A 23,119-nucleotide genomic window follows, 5' to 3' on the forward strand; every position below is an offset into this window, starting at 1 on the left:
TATAAAATACTGTACTTAAATTTTTTTCTACATTTTTATAAAGAAAAAAATTTGCAATAAATTAGTTGAAATATAATATACAATATAAGCAGCTACAGGTAATAATAGTCCTCAAAAAATCAAAAGCTAGTACTGATACAACAAAAGCAGACAACACAAAGTTTTCACTACTATTTCAAAGCGTCGACTATTAAGATAAAAAATAACCAAGCTGTGTTTAGATTTTCAATTAATCCTTATAATGAATTTTTTAACATCTTTATTATAATTTAATACAAGATTGCTATGTCAAAATTCAAAATCTAACAAGCGTAGTTGCAAATAAAAATATAATTTTTCTATACACATGTTTAAAGTTGAAAACATTAGTTAACTTATAAGTGAAAACTTCAAGGCTACTGAAAAACTTTTTCACATTAAAAAAAAAAGTTTTTGGTTATCATAAATTAATATGGTAAGCATAATTCTTACAAACAAAAACAAAAGTTAACAATGTCTTACTAGTTTGAACCATTGTTTATAAATAATTTTAAATCCTTTTTTATATATAATTCTAATCTAGAAACGGGTCAAATTAGCACAAAAAAAAATGCACAAGAAGACTAACATACACGAAGACATATTTGCACAAAGTCAATTTTGCACGAAAAAACGTTTTTGCATGAGAGTATAAAAAAACAAAAGAAAATTTTAAAGAAAAAAATAAAAACTATAGATTATGAAACAAGGAGAAAAGAAAAAATTACTGACCGAGGGTAAGAGTAGGTAACGGGAATAGTGATAGTAAAACAAAAATAAATCTAAAATTAACAAGAAGAATAAATTATTTAAAAACAAAAAGAAAGTCACCGTATGAGTAAAGGGTTAAGGATGACAGTAATAGTAAAAATGAAGTAAAAAACAAAAATACCTAAAAAGTAAACAAAAAGTATTTAAAATAGAATAAAGAATAAAAAACAATTAACTTGTGCAGAAAAGTTTTTTGAAAATTTATCTTCATGCGATGTTGTTCCCTCGTGCAAATTTGACACTGACCCTTTTAATATATGCACTTAGTTGCTTATTATAAAAAATAGATTTAAATTATTTGCTAGTAGTACTTAATCAAATATATAACTTATAAATTTGAAAATATTTTTTTTTGCCAATTATGTAAGCTCTATAATACTATATAGTTAAGTTATAAAATAGTAAAAACGTCATCATATTTTTTTTTAGTAATTAAAGTTATTTCAAACAAATATAACAATTTCAATACATATATTTTTGACCTTATGATTTTGGTTTTGTTTGGAATTTTGTCTGGTTCTTTCATATTTTTATCACAGTAACTTATACCTTGTTGATATAAATACAAGTTAAAATCAAGTATATACTCACGTGAGTAAACTATCTAAAAAATTAAGCTTACGATTTTATTTTCTTTCATTTAAGTTGTAACTTTGAATAATAAATTGTAAAAATAAAAAAGACCGTATCTATCATAGAGGAAATTATAACCAATTTTTTGGCAAACATGTTTATGTAATTTATGCTAAAGATAATTCACTTCATAGAAAGTCTTACTACACTTATGTTTATGATGAACATAATTTATATTTAAAAAACAAATCTTCACAACAAAATAAAAATATTATATGGGACAAAAGAATCATATGAAACATTATTAAGCTGAAAAATGTGCAGATATGAAAATGTATATGACTGGAAATTATGGCGTATTTTTTTTAATACATTCTAATTGTATACATCATAAATTTGTTTTCATTCATTACTAAAATTTATTAGTATGACATATTAATGTTATTGCAAAATATTTAAAGGTCAATTTTATATTAAAGCTAAAGTTGTGTTTTTAAGTTGATTTATAGAACTAAATTAAACCTTTCTATTGTTACATTTAAGTTAATACATAGTAATTTTTTTTCAGCTAAACAAAATCAATATTTTATGGTTTTAAATTGTGTTTAACTAAAATTAACCTAAATTTTTTTGTACTTTCTTGAATTTTGATCAAAACTTTAAATTCAAATAACTATTAAAGCGAAAAAAAATTATATAATTTTATATTACCTAATCTACACAGAATACTCTAAAAAAAATTCAAGTTGGTTAACTTTTAAAAATAGTTATGTGTTAAAAATAGCTTAGGCTAGTTTAAATATTTTTTTTTTAATTTTATGGTATGTTTTAAATGTTTATATATTTACTTTTTTTCTCATGTCCCTTCGTAAAGCTTGTGTGTTTTATTAGCTTAAGACTTGTTTAGATCTGAAAAAATCTGAAATTCTAAAAATAAAGTTAAATCTCTTAAATTTGAGAAATTTTAAATAAAACCTTCATTTTACAACTATCACTAAATAACCTAGTAAAACCTGGAATTTCTATCAATTTTTAATTATTTAGTAGTAAATTTTTAATTAAATACAAAAAGTCTACCCTGAAAATGAATTTGTTTTCTTACATCCCAATATTATTTTATTTTATCAGTTGTTGAAAAAAACAATTTACTGAAAAATTAGCATTATTCTACCTTCACTTAGTCTAATATGTTTTCTATATTTTAACTAAGCTGTTATCAGTACTACGTTTAACTTGCAGTTACAAATATTTTCACTTATTTTTAAAGTATTTTAAATTTTTTTTTGATACTTTCATCAAAACTCAACATCAAATATTTAAAAAATCGAGATTATAATATTATATACTCGTTGAATTAACAAAAAGATAATGTAAATAATGAATTTTTATTTATAACATTTTTGTTATGTTTAGTTGTAGAACACGCTGTAAAAAAAACAAGTTTAGAGCTGCAGTTAAACAATCAGTTTTGATTTTTTTATTAAACTATAATATTTTTAATTTGTTCTGAAGTTTTCTATTAAATATAAATTATGTTCATCATAAATGTAAATGTAATAAGACATTCTATGAAGTGTGAATATCTTTGGCATAAATTACATAAACATATTTGTCAAAAAATAAATGGTGTAGAGTGCTTATCATTTCCTCTATGATAGATACAGTCTTTATTTTATTTAAAGAATTTATTATTCAAAATTACAACTTAAACAATATTTAAATAATTAATTTTTCTTGTTAATTTATTTTTATTTTTATCTCTACTATCACTATTACCCCTACATACTCTTAACCTCGGTCGGTAACTTTTTTTTACTCCTTGTTTTTTTAATCTACCTTTTATTTTTATTTTTTAATTTTTTTTAACTTCTTTTTAATCTTATTTTGTACTCTTATGCAAAAAATACTCTTCGTGCAAAATTGTCTTCGTGAAATTAAGTCCTCTTTCGCAGTTTTGTTTTTTTTTCAAATTTGACGTGTTCCTAAATTAGAATTATATATGAGAAAGTATTTGAAAATTATTTATATACGTGGTTTGAACTAGTCAGACATTGCTAACTTTTGTTTTTGTTGGTAAATATAATGCTTACCATATCAATTAATAATAACTATTTTTTTTAATTGTAAAAAATTTTTCTGTAGGCAGTATTTACTTATAGTTTAAATATTTGTTTCAACTTTAACTATAAGTATAGACAAATAAGTCTTATTTTTTTGCAAGTAGGCTTGTTATATTTTGAATTTTGACATAGCAAACTTGTATCAATCTACAATAACAATGTTAAAAAATTCATTATAAGGATTAAATGTAAATCTAAACACAGATTGGTTATTTTTTATCTTAAAAGTCGACGCATTAAAATAGCAGTCAAAACTTTATGTTGTCTGCTTTTGTTGTATCAATGCTAGCTTTATCTTTGTTAATGAACTTTATTTCCTGTAGTTACTTATAATGTCTATTGTATTAGAACTAGTTTGTTGCAATTTTTTTTCTTTAATAAAAATGTAAAAAGGTACAGTATTTTCTAAACTGTTTGAAATTTTTTTTAATGTGTTATTAAAAGGTGTTATCCTTTGCTTTAAGTGAGAATTATTGTTTTTCGATTTTATGTCATACTGTATATAATAAAAGTTTAGTACGTTTAATCGCTAAAATATTTTAACAATATTTCTTATTTTTTTAGACAAGTTTATTACAAACGTATTAAAAAAAAAACAGTTTTAATGGATACAAATCAGCTAAATCTTCGTGAAAAAAGGAAAAGAAAACTAACCAACAAAGAACAAAATGGTTGCTTTTCAAATACGGGCATGCAAACTTATAACTTTGTTGAGCAGAGTAAGGAAAATTATAAGAACTTTAATAGTGTTAGAAGTTTGCGAATATCATCGAAAATAGGTAGGTTGTTTAAAATTTTTATATAAGATTAATTAGACTTAGCAGGGCTAGTATACATGAAAGGTCAGTCTGATTTGCTAAATTGCTGGATCAGCAAAAACTGTTTTTTTCTTGTTATAAATACTTTTCATATATTATTTGTATATATAAACTAAATCTTTAATTAACTTTTAGTATCTTTTGGTAGGTGGGTTATGGATACGGGTATAAGTAAAATTATAATATTAAAATCTTTCAAAAAAAGTTTTTGACTTAGCAAAAATGCAAATCAAACTGATTTTAAGTATACATACCAAATATGCGGTCTTAAAATAAAATAAAATATAGCTTTACTATTAAAAACATAACAAATAACTTGAAAAGAACTAATATAAGACTGTAAGTAAATTTTTCTAAAACCAATTGGTTTTCATTAAACCAATTTTTAGCAAAATATACGAAACATTAAAGTTATATTTTTAATTATAGTAAAAAAACATTTAAAGCCGAATTAATGTTTTTTGTACTTTTTAAATGGTTTGTTTACAATAGAAACCGATTATAAGCTACATTAAAGATCTTAATTCTTTAACATATATAGATATATAAATAAATAAATGTTACAAATAATAGAAATTTTATATTCATTTAAAATTAACTACTGTTAGTTAAATGTGAAAAAAAAACTATACACTTTCTTATACTTAATAATGAATTAGCTAAAAGTTTTTTTTGTTTATTGAAAATGTAATTTACTCTTTATTAATTATACTTATTTTAATATTATGTTTCATTTTTTACGGCACTTTAGTTTATTGAGTATAAAGAAACTTATCTAGTTGGTAACAAATGAAGTTGTCTATCAAAATTAAACAAAATTACATTTAAAGAATCCGTGTAAATCTATACTAAATATTATAATGAAATTTTTATGAAGTAAAAAGTCAACTTAAAAATGTATAAAATCTAAAGCATAGTTGTAAGATTATTTTGATTAACTCTTAAAAATAAAACTCTAGGGAATATAAAATCAGTCATCAGAAGACTGTTACAATCTTTGAAGGATGATAAAGTTATGTTGGTTGTAGACGAAGGAGGAAAAAATTACGAATTAGTTGAAAATAAACTTAATATAAAAATGTTGCAGTTCTTTATTATTTATCACAACTGTTTAATTGGTCAATTGGGTAAAAAAAACTTTTGGAATTTATTGAACGTTGTTTTCCAATGTTTATCGATTTTACTTCGTTTATTGAGTTGGATTTTAAATATGTTTTAAACATTTTATCGAGTAGTGAACTAAACATAGATTCAGAAATAGAAGTATATGACGCAATAGCTTTGTGGTTGTGCCATGATAAAGACCGAAGTAGATATGCGAAAGATCTTCTCTATAAAGTTCGTCTATCATTGCTATCAGCTCCTGCAGTGGACTACATTTTGAGAAAAACTTCGTCTTTAATTGATGATCACCTTAACTTGAACAAATTGATAACAGAAAAAGTAGAAGAGCTCAACTTAAACAAGTCTAAGATTACCAGTAGGTACTGTAACCAAAAGAAGTTTAACATTATTTTTTGTGGAGGTGTAAATTATCGTAATTATAAAGTTGCTAAAAAGGCATATAGTGTAAATGCAAACAACTTTGAAAATCTTAAAACTTTGCCATCAATGGTAACAAGAAGAAAAGTACCTAAAGTACTTTGTTTAAAAGAGAGTATTTATGTTTTTGGTGGCCTAAACTATAATAGAAATTGCATAACATCTATTGAAAAGTACTCGAGTACTAATAACACTTGGCAAGTTATAGGTTCAATGCCTGATAAACGTATTGATTTTTGTGCGTGTTCTTTTATGAATAACGTCTATGCTTTAGGAGGGAGCATAGGTGATGGAGAAGAAACTAATTCGTGTATTAAGTTTTGTACTAAAGATAACAATTGGAAAAGTATAGCTGATATGAACCAAGCTAGGTATGGAGCGTCATGTGCTGCATTCGAAGGAAAGATTGTCGTTTCTGGTGGATATAACAGTCTTACACTAAACAGTGTAGAAGCTTATGATCATATAGCTGATACATGGACAAACATGCCTAACATGGTTCAAACAAGATTTCTCCACAAATCAGTTGCTATTAAAAACAAACTTTTTATTGTTGGGGGAACCAAAATAACTTGTGAAGTTTATGATACAACTTGTGGTAATTTCAATTTATTAAAACTTGTAAAAGAATCCGTTTGCGGATATTTTAGGGTTCCAGATGAAGTTCTGTCGATAGAAAACAAACTTTTTGTTTTTAAACAAAGAGCAAGTAAAAAATGTGTTTTACTATATGACGTTGAAAAAGATGAATGGTCAGAAAAATCATGTAGTTTTATGAAAAACATTTATGGTTTTTCTTGTGTTAAAGTACCCCAGTTTTAAAAAGTTGCAGAAAAAAATAATTTCTAAAAGTAAAGTGTACATCTTGTATAATAATTTCATTATTTTTAATGTTTATAGCTTTAGCCTAATTATTTATTACTATTGTTTTAGCCTAATATCATAAATTGCCAAAAGTTTTTTATAACGGTATAAAAAAAATAGTATATGAACTCAAAAAATTTAAAAATATTAAGTTTTCCTTTTTCATTTTACGTGTGGAATTTTTTTTATAAGTAATAACTTTATTATTACCAAAGGCGGAAAGTTTTTTCTATAAGTTTTTATAAAATACCTAATTTAAGAACTATGTTTAGTAAAAAATTTTTGGATTTTCTTTAAACAATATAAAAGTGCCTATTTTTTGTTTTTATTTGTATTAACAAATAAAGTTATTTTCGCAAAATATCATAAGTTTGTTTTTATAACTTAAAGTATTTTTAAAATTGTAATTTTAGTTGTAGTAGTAAAAATTTAAATTATGGTGGACATTCTTTTGGTATTTAGTTTATTATGTGATAAAGTTACTCAAACTAGCAAGCAATAAACTATGACTTGCTAAAATAATTAAAAAACAAACAAACAAAATGGCAAACATTAATTGTAAATAATTCTAAATTTGCTAAACGTTTGTCACCTTGATCTATTAAAATGAGTATTGAAAACAGTCTGATTTAGAAATTTTTAAACTTAGACACTACTTTGAACAGTTAATGATATCTTGCCATGCCAAATTTATTTCAATTTACGTTGAAAGTAAATAAATATCATTCCGGTTTTGCATTTGAGGGAAGAAGTTTAAAATAATTTTTCAGGTGAACTAAAATTATATATCAAGTATAAATAAAAACAAATTGTACAGTAATCTTCCTTAATTGTACCAACATATGTTTCTGTGCGAAAACTAATCAACACACTTCATCTGGGTTTTGCAAAAAAATAACTACTGTTATGAAAGAATAGAAGCATAGAATAAAGTACGTGTATACATGTTTTCATTAAAATGTTCTTGAGCGAGCCTTCGAATTTAATGAGTTCTAAAATGTTGCTTCTAATCTTCGTATCAACAAACATCATTAAGATATTCTCCAGGTACTTGCCGTGAAGTAGTGGGAAATGTATTTTAGTATTAAAGAACTCATTAAATTCGAAGGCTCGCTCAAGAACATTTTAATGAAAACATGTATACACCTACTCTTTTCTATGCTTTATTCTTTCATAACAGTAATTGTTTTTTACAGAACCCAGTTGAAGTGTGTTGATTCGTTAACACACAGAAACATATGTTGGTACAATAAAAGACGATTATTGTACAATTTAAAAATAAATAACTTTCATTTTAATCAAGAGTAATAAAGCATGGTTTATAAACAATTATATAAAGTATCCTAAATGTCTACTATTTATTTTAAGGCATTAGACATCAACAGAACTTATTAGTGATAGTAAAATGATATACTAGTTTCTAAAATTGTTATAGTATGTCAATGTTTTTAATCAATCTTTTAGTGCTAATTTTGTATTTCAACTTTTACAAAAAAATCTTTTAAATGTTAACAATATGTAATCGCATCAAAAAATATTTGTGTTTGGTAATTGAATGTTAAAACTTAATTTTAAACTTTTAGTTTAAAACCGCTTAATTTTCAATATGAGTAGTGGTGATACCAGATAGTAACACAAATTTCGTATTTAAAGTAATGGATAAAGTTATGATAGTTTTAACATTAAATGCAGTTAGTTAGTAAATAATGTTTGTTGTGTCACAAATATTTTAAACCATAAATAAAGCTGTCTAATAACATATTCTCTAACAGTTTTCAAGATAAATGTTAATAGGCTGTACAACAAATTATAAACAATGAAGTTTCTCATACATACACCTTCTTTAATTATGCAAAGTAGTACGTTTCATGAACTGAAATTAAATTATATTTCAAACTTGATATTTTGTTTTAGTAATGTTTCTCACTATTAAAAACTTAAACCTACTAAAGAAGTGTAATTTTGTTCAAATAGTTTTAACCACTCACTGACAAATCAAATTGTTAAAAAACAATTTAAGGGCCACAACTCAAAAATTAATATATATATATATAAACTTTGTGTAGGTTTTATTAGTGTCTATAACTATTTTTTTTTTTTGCAAAGTTTTAAGTATTTTTCGATATATGGCTAAACAAAGTTTTAAAGTATATTAAGCTTAAGTGATTTTTAGACAATAAATTAAACATTTTGCGCTAAAAAGAGACTTATAGATATAAACAAGTCCTACAAACGTGTGTTTTTTTAATTTTAAAAATATAAGTTACTTTTTTAGAAACTATTTATTAATTTTTTTTAAGGACTTGAGTTTTCTGAATCTGAATTGTTCGATTTTGAATTTAGTGCGACCAAATACTTTAGTAGAACTTCTGTAAACTTAATTTAATGATACAACAGTTGAGTAACAAATGTTCTTTGAACGTAGTAGCAATAATGATTTTCACACTTTACTATTAAGTATATTTAAAAATAAATTTTAATATGGTTTTGTTTTTTTAAAGACAACAATTGCAAGTTTTGAATATTTGTAAAATTTGAATATCCTTTAAAAATTAAAGTTTTGGTTATAATTAAACAAGTTATGTTCTATTTGTTTTTTATTTTAAGCTGTAAGTTTAATATTTTTTAAAAGGGAAATGTTTGTTACTTTTTAGATAAAAATAGTTGAATTTATCCGAAAATAAAATTTTTTAAAAAGATATAAAATTTATTGTAGTAGTAGTATTACACTTTTTTATTTATTATTTTTTGAAAAATGATATCTATTTTGTGATACAATAATTATTAAAACACAATATGTAGATGCAGGAAATAATTTATAAATTAGTTTTTATTATTAAGTACGAAAAGGATTTACTGTCATATTTAAACAGTTTCTAAGAAGCTGCATTCTTTCTTTCTCTTTTAAATCAATTATATAAGGAGTTTGTTTTTTTAGTAAATAGTTTACATGAACAAATATATCTTCCTAAATATAATCAAAATGTTGATTTTAAAGCTAACTCTATTTCAAAATTCCATTAACTCATCAATGAAACAAACGTATACTTATACTAATATTAGCAACTACCTGTCGTTACGTTTTAAAATGACGTATTTATTCCATTTTCTGTTTTTTACTGCTAAAACAAATATCTTTTCTAAATATAACTTTTATTTTAGCCTTTATTCTTCTAATCGTAGCTTTACTAAAGTTTAATTTTATAAGCTCAAACTTAAAAACAGGTTTTTGTTTTGTCTACCGTAACAACTTTTAACTTCTTAAATACTAAAATAATAAAATTATGTCTTGCTTAATTAATTTACCGTATAAATTGAAAATTAATTTGTAATGTTTTTATTAGCTTATAATAGAAAGTCGTAAACTGAAATTTTTGTTACTATATTTTACTTTGTAGACTTAAAAGTAAACTGTGTTTAAAAATTTTATGTCTATATATAATATAAACTGAATTTATATAACAAAACAAGCATCTTAAAAATCTCAGAAAAGTTTTAAAGGGTATACGTTTTACCATAGCTTTTATAAAGCTAATCAACTTTACAAAAAATTAATAAAATTCTTAATTTAAAAAAGCAAAACATTTATTGTTGAAATACATAATAAAGCTTAAGGCTATTGTAGAAAACTAAACCAAATTCTCGATACATTTATCTGTAACTTAAGAAAATTGATACATATTAGGGTCAAACTATATAATAAGTATTCGCAGAAAATAAAATAATCTATTAGAGATTTTAGGCAGTAGTTTTTTTGTCACTTTCTATTTGATTCAAAATGCTGCAATGCCGTAAATAAATCAACTTCGATTTCGTTTTGTATTTGCTTTAATTTTATTAAAAAAAGATTTGAAAAGTCTTATTTAAATAAAAACTATCATCCTTTACAACGTTTAAACTTTGATACATGTACTTTACTTGAAGTTACTCTAAGTTTATTTAATAAAAAAATTTGTGGTTAACGAGCGTAAACACTTATAATTTTTTTAATTTGTTTAGTTTTAGGAATAAAAATGGTTTTTAATACTTTTAACTTATATAAATAACGAAAAGAAATTATTAAATACCTTTAAAAAGCAACAGTAGTTAAATTTAGTTAATAAGAATGTTATGTACAAAATGTAATTAAACATTCACAAGTTTATTGACAAAAACTAATAACATTTCTAAAAAGAGTCTATCTACTTGCTTTCCTGCTGAATAAATATATTATATTACAGCTACTGGAAAGCTGTTTGAAAATGATCGCAAACTTTATGTGTTCATTATTCAAATGTATGTAGTAATATGTAGAAGTTACTGCAACTACTTGTAGTGTTTTTACAATATTACGTAAGCAATGAGAAATTAAATAAAAAATTAGTTTGAACAACTCTCTAATACATGTAATTTTAGATTTAGTAAGCCATAAAACTAATTGTTAACTAATAATTGTCTACTTGTCGCAATCGCTTCATTTTATTAAACACATTTAGTTATGTATTTTGATCAACATTAATTTAAGTAACACTATAAAAAGTTTGCGTTGAGTAAAGTTTCTTAAATAATACTTATCAAGCACCATGAATTAATTTTAGTGAAAGTAAAATACTAAACGTTTTTAATGCTTAAAAGCTTATAAAATAAAAGATACATCAAAATATTTTCATAAGACTTTTATGAGGAAAAAAACCATAAAGATATGTCTATAAAGATTTTTTATTAAACATGATACGTAAATGAAAAATAAATTGATTTTACTAAAAACTAGTAAATCTACAAAATACTTTGTATAAAAATGACTATATTGTTTGAATTTAAATTGTTGCTTATTTTAGTCTTAAAGCCTTCGTTTTCTACCGAAATAAAAATTCATCATATAGAAGACTAATAAAGGTGATATTTACCTACTTTACCGGCAAACAATAAGTTTGATATTGACCATGATATGTCAAACGTTTACACAAAACTTTAAAAACATTAAAACTAGCCAAAATAAAATTAATAATAGAATATTAGTTTATGTCAAGATTCCATCAAGTGTTGTATAATAATCAAACCATATCATGACGTTATAAGTTGTCCTTGTGTGAACAACAATTCAAATTGTTCTAAAATTTTGAACTAAATAAATATTTAATGGCCTTTTTCGATTTAAAAATGTTTATCTCTATGTATTCGAGCTTTTCCTAATAATAAAATAATATTAAACTTTTTTTTCTGTTTTTAATTAATAATTGATGTAAAAAAGTTAATATCTTAAATTATTATTTCATGTTACTAATCACCAAAAAAAGATCGGTAAACATTGTTATGTAAATATAAACTTATTAGTAAAGTTGTCTTGTTTTTTCAATTCTAAAATTAAAAACAGCTTACAAGTACTTTTATAAATATATGGTTAATTGAGAACATTGATAAGATCAAATATGCGCAAAGAGATTTTCACACGAAGGGACAATTTTGCACAACGGAATTTTTCGCACGACAATTTTTTTTGTACTAAGGGTTATTTTTTGCACTAGATAGAGAATTAAATTAGTAAATAAAAAAATGTATAAAATAAAATAAAAATGAAAAAATTAATAAATAAACAAAAAAGTTACTGACCGAGGGTAAGGGTCAACAGTGATAGTAAAAAAAATTAACTAAAAAAAAATTTAAAAAACTAAAAAAAATCTAATTACAAACCAAACTAAAAGTTTATAAAGAAAACTTTTTTAATACAGTTTTATCTTCTTTACTACTTTTAAAATTCGAAATAGTTTATGTTTTTATATCTTGTTTAAGAATTGTATAAAAGTTATTTTAGGTCAAAAATCGAGAACAGATACACTTAAAGTTGAACAAGTTTTTGCTAAAAAAAGAATGCTTTATAAAAACAAAAAAACAGTTTTTAGTTACTACTTCAAACTAAAGTTTACAATAAGCTATTTAATAAGTATTGTAATATAAAGTTAATACTTCGTAGTACAGTTATAAAGTTTACATTAGTTTTCTAACTTTTAAGCAGTTTACCAGTAGCTGTGATATTATTATATTAAATGGACGAGCATATAATTTTTTTTTCTTTTTAATTATACTATCTTAACTAAGTAATTATATAAGAAAAATTAAAAAACCTTTTGTTTTTGTCAACTTTATGTTCCTGAAGTAAAAAGTTTTCGTTAGTTATAAAAAGTTTCTATTTTATAGATGTAAAAATACTGTGTTTCCTAATGGTTTTTTTTTTTGAGGTTATTTTTTTTTTGTTTAAGTAAAGTTATTTAAGCTTTAACAAGATTAAAAAAATTGAAAAAAACGTAGATTATGTTAAAAGTTTTTTTAATAACTTAATGCTTATGAAATTGTTCACTAAATGTTTATGTCAAACTTGATAACGTGATACATAGTAGCAAACGATATCAACAGTTGAAGTTACTAAAACTATAAAATTAAATAAGTTAATTACAATTGTTAGTAGCCATAAAACTACTTACTCGTTAAGCTAAGTTAACTTTTAAAAATTAATATATCACAACTAAAACATAATATTTGCAATTTTTATCTGTTTTATTGATTAATTTTACACTTTGCTTAATGAGAATTTTAAATATTTTAAAATTCTTGGATTATTTTTTGAATTATTTAGTTAGTATTAAAGGTTTATATTTTAAAACTTTTTGGTTTTTTAAGTTATATAACTATTTTTGAATACAATAATAACTAAACTTTCTAAATCTTTAACATAATTTTATACGCAAAATATTAACTTATCTAGATTTTTTTGTTAAAAAATGTTACTTTTCTACGCCTCTAAGACGTTTGTGTAAACTTCTTGATAAAAAAACAAAATTCAATCAAACAGTATTAAGAAATAATTTCAATGGTAAAACTAAGCAAAGTAAGTTAAGTTATTTATTGTTTCAAATCCTTAAATGTACTGTATTTGTTTTATTTGTTCATGTCTTCTATCAAGCTTGCTTTAGAGAAAACAAAAATTACTAAACGTGTATAATATATTAAGTAAAGAATATATGCTAAATAAAAATATAAAACTAACTAGTATTGTAAAACACAGCTACTGGAAAGCTGTTTAAAAGTAAACCTAATATTTTCTAGGTACATTCACAAAACTTTTAGATATATGATAAACGAATTGCAGTTACTTATTGTGATCTAAAAATGTGACGTCAACATATTTGATATAACTTTTAGTTGCATTAGATTTTGCTAAGTTAATATTATTTATGTAATTATACAATCCACATTTAATTAAACAAACTTTCATGAAAAACATTACCTCTTACCAGATTAAAAGCTAAAAAATAAATCAAATCTATTATAAATACAAACATCATTTTTTCTATGAAATGCTTACTTTATGTTGCTAAATGACAATAAGTAGCTACAAAGTACAAATGCGTTGATAGATTTATTTATTTTAGGTAGATAGTTTTTTTTTGCTCTACTAACGGTTAATTTGTCAGGAATACTTTTATATATATGTTTAATAAAACTTTTTTTTATAGTTTGAAAGTAGTAAAAATTTAGTAGTAAAAATTTTCTCTCCATAAACTTCTTTTGATTGTATGAATACAATAAGTTCGTTCAAAGTCAATAAGGTTCTATTAACACCAATGCAACAAAACTTATTTTGTTAATACGATTGATAGAATATTGTTTGAAACCAAATATTTTGAAGCTGGAGATCCTTTTAAAAGAATATCTTCACAATAAAATTTTTTTTGAAATAAACATTTTAAAGTTTGTTTAAAGAATATTAATTAAAATAATGTAAAACCCTGCAGTTTCGACAAGTTGTTTTTAAGAGAAACAACACACTCTTCGTCAAAAAACATCAAATTTACATAAAAGAATTTAGAAATATAAACGTTAGTCAATATTTCTAATTATGTAAGTTTTTGGACTCATCAAAAATGTTAGAAATTTATTCTTTGAGAAGCTACGACATAATTAATTAAAAAAGTGAAATTTAAAATTTTCAGTCAAGTTTTACTAAAGTATTTAATTAAACGTTAGTAAGAAATTTACTTTCATAAAAACCTACTAGATACTTAAAATTGATGAAATTGAATAAAATAATCAAGCTAATTGATAAAAATAATTTTAGTAATCAATGTTACTAAAGCTTTTATTTTAACTTAAAACCGTACTAAAATTAAACACAATAGATGGATTAAAAAGTATTTTATATACTATTGAGACATAACTTTATCTAATTATGATAAAAAGATCTCAATTAGAAATTTAAAACAGCTTTATTACAAAAGCTGTAAATTTTGATTTTGTTCTTCCACGAAAAAATTTTGAAATTGGCTAGAAAAATTTTATTGCTATATTTACAGTTAGTTTTTGTAAACTTGTTTATGGAATTTTTTTTATTTTATTGTAAAGTCTTAAGAAGCTCAGCACTAGCTGAACGAATATTAAAATATGGTTGAAATATTGAAAGATTAAAGTATGATTGAAGTATTAAATATTGAAAACATTAACATTTTTATAATTAAAAAAAATCTTACTAGGACGATTTTAAACTAACAAAAAATGGTAGTTTTATTACAGAAATTTGATAATAATTATGTCATGACGTCAAAGTATTTCTCCTGCTAACAGCAACTTCAGATAAATGTTTAGATTGTAGTTTTATACTGAAATATATATTAATTCAAGCGCTTCGAATATTTTTACTTCATGTTAGGCATGACATAGATAACTAATAGTAGATGATGAACAAATTAAAATAAGAGTTTATTTAAATAGTGCCGACTAAAATACACATATACAGCCTTATAGCTTAAAGATGTAACTTTTAGAAAATACTTTTACATTTTATTAGCTTTTATCAACTATGTATCTCGGCTGTTTCCAACACTCCACAAATTGTTCGATTATTTCAGTTTACGTTAAATAAAGTTTTAATACTTAGTTTAAGTTTCTTGAGAAGTTAAAAATTGTCAATAAACTGAGCTTTACATACCAAAGTATGTGGTGTATATTTTAATTTGAAAAAATATTTTAGTCACTAAAGTTTTTTTAAGCTTAATAGTTAAACTAGTATATTTACTTAAAATTTTTTTATAAACATAATATTGAAAGCAAAAACAAGTTTGTTTTGAAAAATTTGAAAATTAACTATTTTAATTGTTCCTCGGTTTCAGTGAAAAATAACTTCTGACTTTTTAAGTATAATAAAACAATAGTTGCAGAAAGCATACTTTGTTTATGTGAAAAAATCAAAATCTATTCTTGAATGAATTCATCTTTTTGAAGAAGCTTATTACTTTAAAGTAACTAGAGCAATATTTTAGTTATAAAATAACTACTTTGTAAAAATAAATGCTTTATAAAAGATAAACAAAAATTTTTACTCAACAAAAAGTATTTCAACAATTTTCGTCAGTGTGATACAGTTCTAACAAAATATAAAACTTTTTAAAGATATATAGCCTTATAACTAGAATAGAAGCTACTTAATCAAGCAAAAAACAAACGTGTATTGAAAATTCCCCAACAAACATAAACAAATACATGTGATTAACTAATTAATTTAACAATGATTATGAAAAATTAACTTTTTCTGCTTACATACCTTTTGTTAATATTAAGTGAACGCAGATGGCCTTAATTTTGATTTGATTAAAAGTACTGTTAAAACTTCTCAGTATTTTGAATCTAGTTTTATTATAACTATTTCCACATAATTGATTTAAAACTAACTGTTCTGATATTTAAGACCTACTTATGGCATTTTGAATAAACTATACTAATTGTCTTTGGTTGATTTATAACATGCTTTCTTACAAATTTAAGAACGTGCTGTTTTATTTTAGTTTAAAGGTGTCTAGAGGTTTGAACAATATCATTGTTTGAACAACAGCATTCAAATGTGTAAACCAATCAACTTTTAAAAATTATACAAAGCTTGTTGCTAAGACGTTGATGAAGCGTAAATATACTGGCTTTTTGAAAGTTTTAAACATCCAGTTTTATTACATCTAGACAAGAGTTTTCCAACTAAATTTTGCTTTTAAATCGAAATAGTTTATACGTCATGATGTTAAAACATAATAAGTAGCTACATTGAAGAATATATTAACTCTCATGTATATGTACTATTTGTAGATCGGAGTTTGACTTATTTAAACCGGCTTTCAAGCAGCTGTAGGTATTGTAATTCGTCAAATGTAAAAATATTCTAGTTGTTTAGAACAATTTTTTACTTTACTCAATCTGTAAATAATTTAGTCAAGCAACGTTTTAAAAGTACTTAAATAAGTAAAATTAAGTTACAATAAAAAGTAAGTACATTAAAATAATTTTTGCATCGGTTTACGCATGTTGAAACAAAAACTTAATACATACGTCATTTTATAATGTAACAATAGGTAGAACAAAAAAAAATTCAAAAGTCTACAGAACCGGATCCTGGACTTTCCTATGCCGTGAGACAAGCTCAAACTTTCTTGAGAAGTTTCATAGGACTTGAGACGAAACTGATCTCAGTCTACCGAAAGCTTGTGGTCTGATAATCGAATAACAACATGTAGTTTCAAGTATTAGCAGTTTTACTTTTGTTAACATTCATTGTTCTATTAGAAAATTTAAAACGGCTTTTCAATAGCTGAATGATTAATATTTAAAAGTTATGAGAAAGTCAAATTTATTGATGTAAATTTTAAAGATATCAAAGGTTTAAAACCACTTAAGACAATTGATTTAAAGCAAAAGGTTAAATTGCAAATTTTTTGAAGCTGTTATAAATATATTTAAATTTGTAAGTTAAAATGTAAATTATTATAAAATGATATTCTTCTACGTGAGTTTTGTTATTCGGTTTAAATACTTATTTTAGAATATTATTTTATTACTTAATATAACTTATTGCATAACTTTACTTATAATTAAAGGGTGTTTTATTATTAATTAATACTTTTTAAGCAGTATAGTTAGAAATTATTTTAAATTACTTGTAAATTGTAGTTAATATAGCTAGAACTAGTTTGAGAAGAAAACTGAAGTATTATATCTTCACAAAAAATGAAAAAAATAACTTAAGCTTTTTATTGTAATAATTTGAAATTAATCAAATTAATCAATTGAATATTAATCAAGAAATGGGCAATACAAATAATTAAAAAACTGAGATTTTTTTACAACAAAACATATCAATATTTTTTTAACTAGTTTTTTTTATTAATGTGATGGTAGTGTTACCATTCTACACTTCTAAGTAATAATTTTTTAAAGCTATTGATACTTTTATAAAAGTACTTGAACAAAAAGTATATTTATTAAATAAACTTTTGTTTATAAAGTACTTTTAAGCTGGTTACCTCATGATAAAAAACTGCATTATGTTATTACTTTAATTTGTGTAAAAATATACAAAAATTTTATCTTTAGTTAAATTCGAAAATTGTACATTTAAAACAGTATTTAAATTGGGGTGAGCTTAAAACAAATATGTTTAAACCAAATGGTTTTAATTAAAGCAAAAATTTTCCAATGAAATAAAAACTTAAAGTTATTTTTATTTGTACAAGTGGTTGTTAAAAATTTATGTAATGTTTTATACACAATGTATGTAATTGTACATAATGTTACTTAAAGGATGAAAGAAACAAAATTTAAACATAATAATTAAAGGAGTATACATAATATTTTTTTGATAAAATGAAATATCTTAATTCTATATAACAGTTACCTAGTGCTAAAAAGTATAAATTTCTTTTATAAAAGATAATAATTATTATTTGTTGTAGTTTTGTAAACTGTCTTAACTGTTTTGTAAGCTGTAGTCTTATTTAAAAAAATATTTTATATTTAAATACTATATATAGTTACTAGTGATATACTATTTTAATAGTATGTATCTACACCACTTATTTAAACAACTCTTCTTAACTCTACACTTGGCCGTGAAGTTTTGATTTATATACCATTTTATATACCTTAATCAGCATTTTATTTTACATTTTAGACTTTAAAAAGAGTTTAAAGTTTAGTATTCTAAGTATAAAATTGCTTGTTTTCTTATTCTTTTCTTTAAGTATTAGGTTATAGTAATTTTTTTTTATTAAATAGTAACTTTTAATTCTTATTACCCAATAAGTCTACTTGATAGTCAAATAGATTTTAAACTATGTTGTACATCTATTTAAAAATTCAACATTGTCTAAACTATTAAAACTCAAACTCTGTCTTTTAAAATTAAGCTAAATCACTCACTTATAAAATACTTTTCTGTTAGTCTTAAGTTTTTATACCAAAATAATAGACTATTAAGTGATCTTTAAGTATTTCATATTATTTATTTTCAACAAATCAAAATGTTTACTATTTTTAAGTAAGTAATAGTTTAGGTCATTTAGTACTTTGAACTTCATTAACATAAACGCTTATTTGCTCGGACTTTTCCACATCAAAAAACGAAGTTAAAAACTTTTTGATTAAACTTTGACTCTATATAGGAGAATTTTCCGAAATAAGTTTTTTAAGGTGATTTATTTTGTGACGTCATTTTTGAACAAAACGCGTCAAAAATTAAAAATCAAAGACCGAATTCCAAAACTAAATACCTTAAGGATAACGCGTACTATTTTCAAAGACCAACTTTGGTTCTTTATTCAAGACCTGTATTAAAAAAATAGAATAGAATATAGTTACTAATAATAACTCTTTAATAGCATTCTCACAATCGCAACTAAACATGTTCTAAACTTTTTGGCCTAAAGTGCGTAAACTATACGAAACATAAAGATACTTTATAATTTATTTAAGCTACTTATTGTGAACTAACAAAATGACGTGAGCAATTAATCTAAAAACTTAAGTTTATAGAATTATTTCATTTAGTTTTTGTCAACCTAACTTAAGATTACTAACTCTTTTTACTTTAAATGAAATCATAAAATTAGTTCTTTTTTTAATTTTGATGCTGATAAGAACTTTAAAAAGTTTAAATTTTTTAGTAGAATTAGCCAATAAGCATTATTAAAACAACTATACAAACTAACTATTGGAAATCAAAAAAACTTGTCTTATGGAGATATGCGTACTTATTTAAACTAAGCATATAAGTATTTGTGTTTTAAATTAAAGTGACATCTTATGACAAATAGTTACATGAAAATTCTGTTTTTTTTTAAGTAAAGATGAGCTATCTCATCAGTTAAACACGTAATATTATACATATTAAACATTATTAAAATGAATTTGTTAAATAGTTTATTGAAAACTTTGTCTCAATACGCATTCTTATTTGTGGCAAAAAGAAAGATAACATGTTACTTTAATAAATTATAATCAATTTTTTTGCAACAATATATTTTGATTATTATCATGTTTTTTTTTTTGCGAAGCCGGATTCTGAAGAAAAGGGTTTAGGAAACGGAGTTGTAAAATATAGACATGTACACATATTCAAGTTCAACTGAGTCAAAAAAAACTCCTCAAAATAATAATAATAATAATAATAATAATAATAATAATAATAATAATAATAATAATAATAATAATAATAATAATAATAATAATAATAATAATAATAATAATAACAATAATAATAATAATAATAATAATAATAATAATAATAATAATAATAATAATAATAATAATAATAATAATAATAATAATAATAATAATAATAATAATAATAATAATAATAATAATAATAATAATAATAATAATAATAATAATAATAATAATAATAATAATAATAATAATAATAATAATAATAATAATAATAATAATAATAATAATAATAATAATAATAATAATAATAATAATAATAATAATAATAATAATAATAATAATAATAATAATAATAATAATAATAATAATAATAATAATAATAATAATAATAATAATAATAATAATAATAATAATAATAATAATAATAATAATAATAATAATAATAATAATAATAATAATAATAATAATAATAATAATAATAATAATAATAATAATAATAATAATAATAATAATAATAATAATAATAATAATAATAATAATAATAATAATAATAATAATAATAATAATAATAATAATAATAATAATAATAATAATAATAATAATAATAATAATAATAATAATAATAATAATAATAATAATAATAATAATAATAATAATAATAATAATAATAATAATAATAAAAATAAGCAGTAGAAGAAGAAGAAGAATAATAATAACAAGAATTTTTGTAATTACTTATACAAAAATCGTTTGTATAAAAAAAATGAATTAACTTCCGAGAAAAAGCTTTCAGATTCAAATGCACCACCATTCGAGTTGGAAATGAGTCGGTTTGCCGTGAATAACCGAAAAGTACTAGCTTTTTAAAAAGTTTGAAACATCATTTTCAGTAAATTTCTATACTAAAAGAGAAATAATAAAGTATACTCTAGTATAATTAAAGCAATACAAAACTTACAAAGTTTCTGTTTTTCGTAAGGGTTAAATTTTTTACAAAGACACTTTTAAAAGGGTTGAAAACTGTTGTATTTCATATTTTTTTATTTGTTTTTTTTCTTTCTTTCTTTATTGTTACTATTACTGTTTACCCTCATCTTACCCTACGGTCAATAACTTGATTTTTTTATTTTTGATTATTTTTAAATATATTTTTGTTGTAAATTTTGTTTCATTTTTTTTTATGTTTACTATTATTACTACCCCTAACACTTACCTTTAGTCGGTATTTTTTATTTATTTTTTGTTTCGTTTTTATTCTTCTTTTCAATGTCGTTTTTTGTTAGTCAATTATTTTCTGTTTTGTAAAAATGACCTTCGTGTAAAGTTGACTCTTAATACAAAAGTTTTCTAAAGAGTTGACCATTCGTTCAGAATTTTCTTTGTGCGTATTTGACCTGTTCCAGTAGTAATTCATTCTAGTGTTTTAATTACGACATTTTCGTTTGTTTTCAAATTTTCCGAGCCTTCTAATTGTAAGTATACTCATTTGTTTTTAGTTTATAATATTATTAAGTAGCTTAGATTTTTAAACTTTCTATAAATTCACTAATTAATACTATAAGTTTTTTAAATTTATAGTTTTTAATTATAAGTATTATTTTGTTTGATTAAAACACACAAATACCATTTTTAGTTCAAGCTTAATATAACAAATTCTTGCATGTATAAAAAAAAAATTTTTTTACGCTTTATATCATTCAGTTGAGGATCTTCTTGAAATTATTTCAAACGATCAAAACATTGTTTTGACAATAATGTTAAAATACTTAAGTTGATTTTAATTATAAAACTAATAAGTTAGTTAGTTGCACATCATTTCATTGTCCGTATAAGTTAACTATTATTCAACAAATTTTAATTTAAGTAGAATAACGTTTTTTAATATTTTATTTTATTTTTTAAGATACTTTTTAAAGCATTAAACGAAGTAAACAGTTTGAAAGCGTAATCGTTTGATTTAAGTAATAAAAGTTGTTTCTTTTATAATTAAGTAAAACTTAAATTACTAATAACTTTGTCTAGACTCAAAAAAGCAAGTTTTATGTTTTTAAAAATATATAAAACAAGTTTAGTTAAAAGCAAACGTGTTTAAACAAAAGTGTTGAAAGTTATTTTTCTCAAATTTTGTACAGAATTACAGCTACTATAACTCTGTTTTGAATTAAGAAGCTAAAATATAAAGCCCAAGTTATTGAATCACACGGTTACAAACAACTTATTGCTGATAGCTATAGTGTTGAACGCATAATGACGTAAGCATTTGTAAGTTTAGTATGATATATTCAATTGCAAGAGTTTAAGTTTATGAATCACAATGTTTGTACAAAACTGAAAGCTACTATATACTCACAGCTACTCAAATTCTGACTAAACTTCACAAAGAAAGTTTTAAGCTTAAAAAAATATATAACAAAAAGTTTAATTAAATGGTTACGTGTTCAAACAAAAGTTGTAAAAAATGTTTTATCAATGCTTGTATAACATCGCAGCTAATAGGAAGCTGTTTCAAACTAAAAATTTAATCTGTGTTAAAGAAGTTTGCAAACCACTCAATTATCAACAACTTTTTGCTGCTAGCTGTTGTGTTGGACGCGTGATGACGTGAGTACGACGTGTAATATTATGACGTTTAATATTATTATATACTTGACTAGACATCTTTAAAAGTTGTGTTTTACAATGCTTGTTTATAATCACACGTTCTAGAAAACTGCTTCAAATCAAAAAGCTGATTTGGGTTTAATATTTTTAAAACACTCTATGATAAACAATTTTTTGCTGCTAGCTGTTGTGTTGGACGCGTGATGACGTGACAATTTGTAAGACTAATACTTTAAACTCAATTTATTTTTCACAATTTTTATGCTAAAACACAGCGAATTTAGAGCTGTTTTAAAACTATTTAAACAAGGGGTATCAAAAAGTTGGCAATAAATTAAGAAGATTTTAAAAAGTATA

At 22.6% G+C, this 23,119-nt stretch overlaps 1 protein-coding gene across 1 annotated transcript; it reads left to right on the forward strand.

The window, feature by feature from the left end:
• Positions 1-5,467: 5,467 nt before the first annotated feature.
• LOC145838142 (kelch-like protein 25) lies at positions 5,468-12,687 on the forward strand. The gene is made up of 3 exons (XM_082945690.1): positions 5,468-6,532; positions 12,000-12,026; positions 12,628-12,687. The coding sequence occupies exons 1-3, from the start codon at positions 5,468-5,470 to the stop codon at positions 12,685-12,687; spliced, it is 1,152 nt and encodes a 383-aa protein (XP_082801816.1).
• Positions 12,688-23,119: the final 10,432 nt, after the last annotated feature.

The sequence above is a fragment of the Thalia democratica genome, chromosome 6 (assembly GCF_965202585.1).
Source record: "Thalia democratica chromosome 6, ktThaDemo2.hap1.1, whole genome shotgun sequence".
NCBI lineage: Eukaryota > Metazoa > Chordata > Thaliacea > Salpida > Salpidae > Thalia > Thalia democratica.

Bases quoted from the DNA above. Each gene is read 5' to 3' on its own strand.
- LOC145838142 (XM_082945690.1), top strand. From the start codon at position 5,468: ATGTTTATCGATTTTACTTCGTTTATTGAGTTGGATTTTAAATATGTT. The intron at 6,533-11,999 runs GTTTTTAAACAA...TAAACATTGTTA, and splicing joins CGATAGAAAACAAACTTTTT to TGTAAATATAAACTTATTAG. The intron at 12,027-12,627 runs GTCTTGTTTTTT...CTATTTAATAAG, and splicing joins ATAAACTTATTAGTAAAGTT to TATTGTAATATAAAGTTAAT.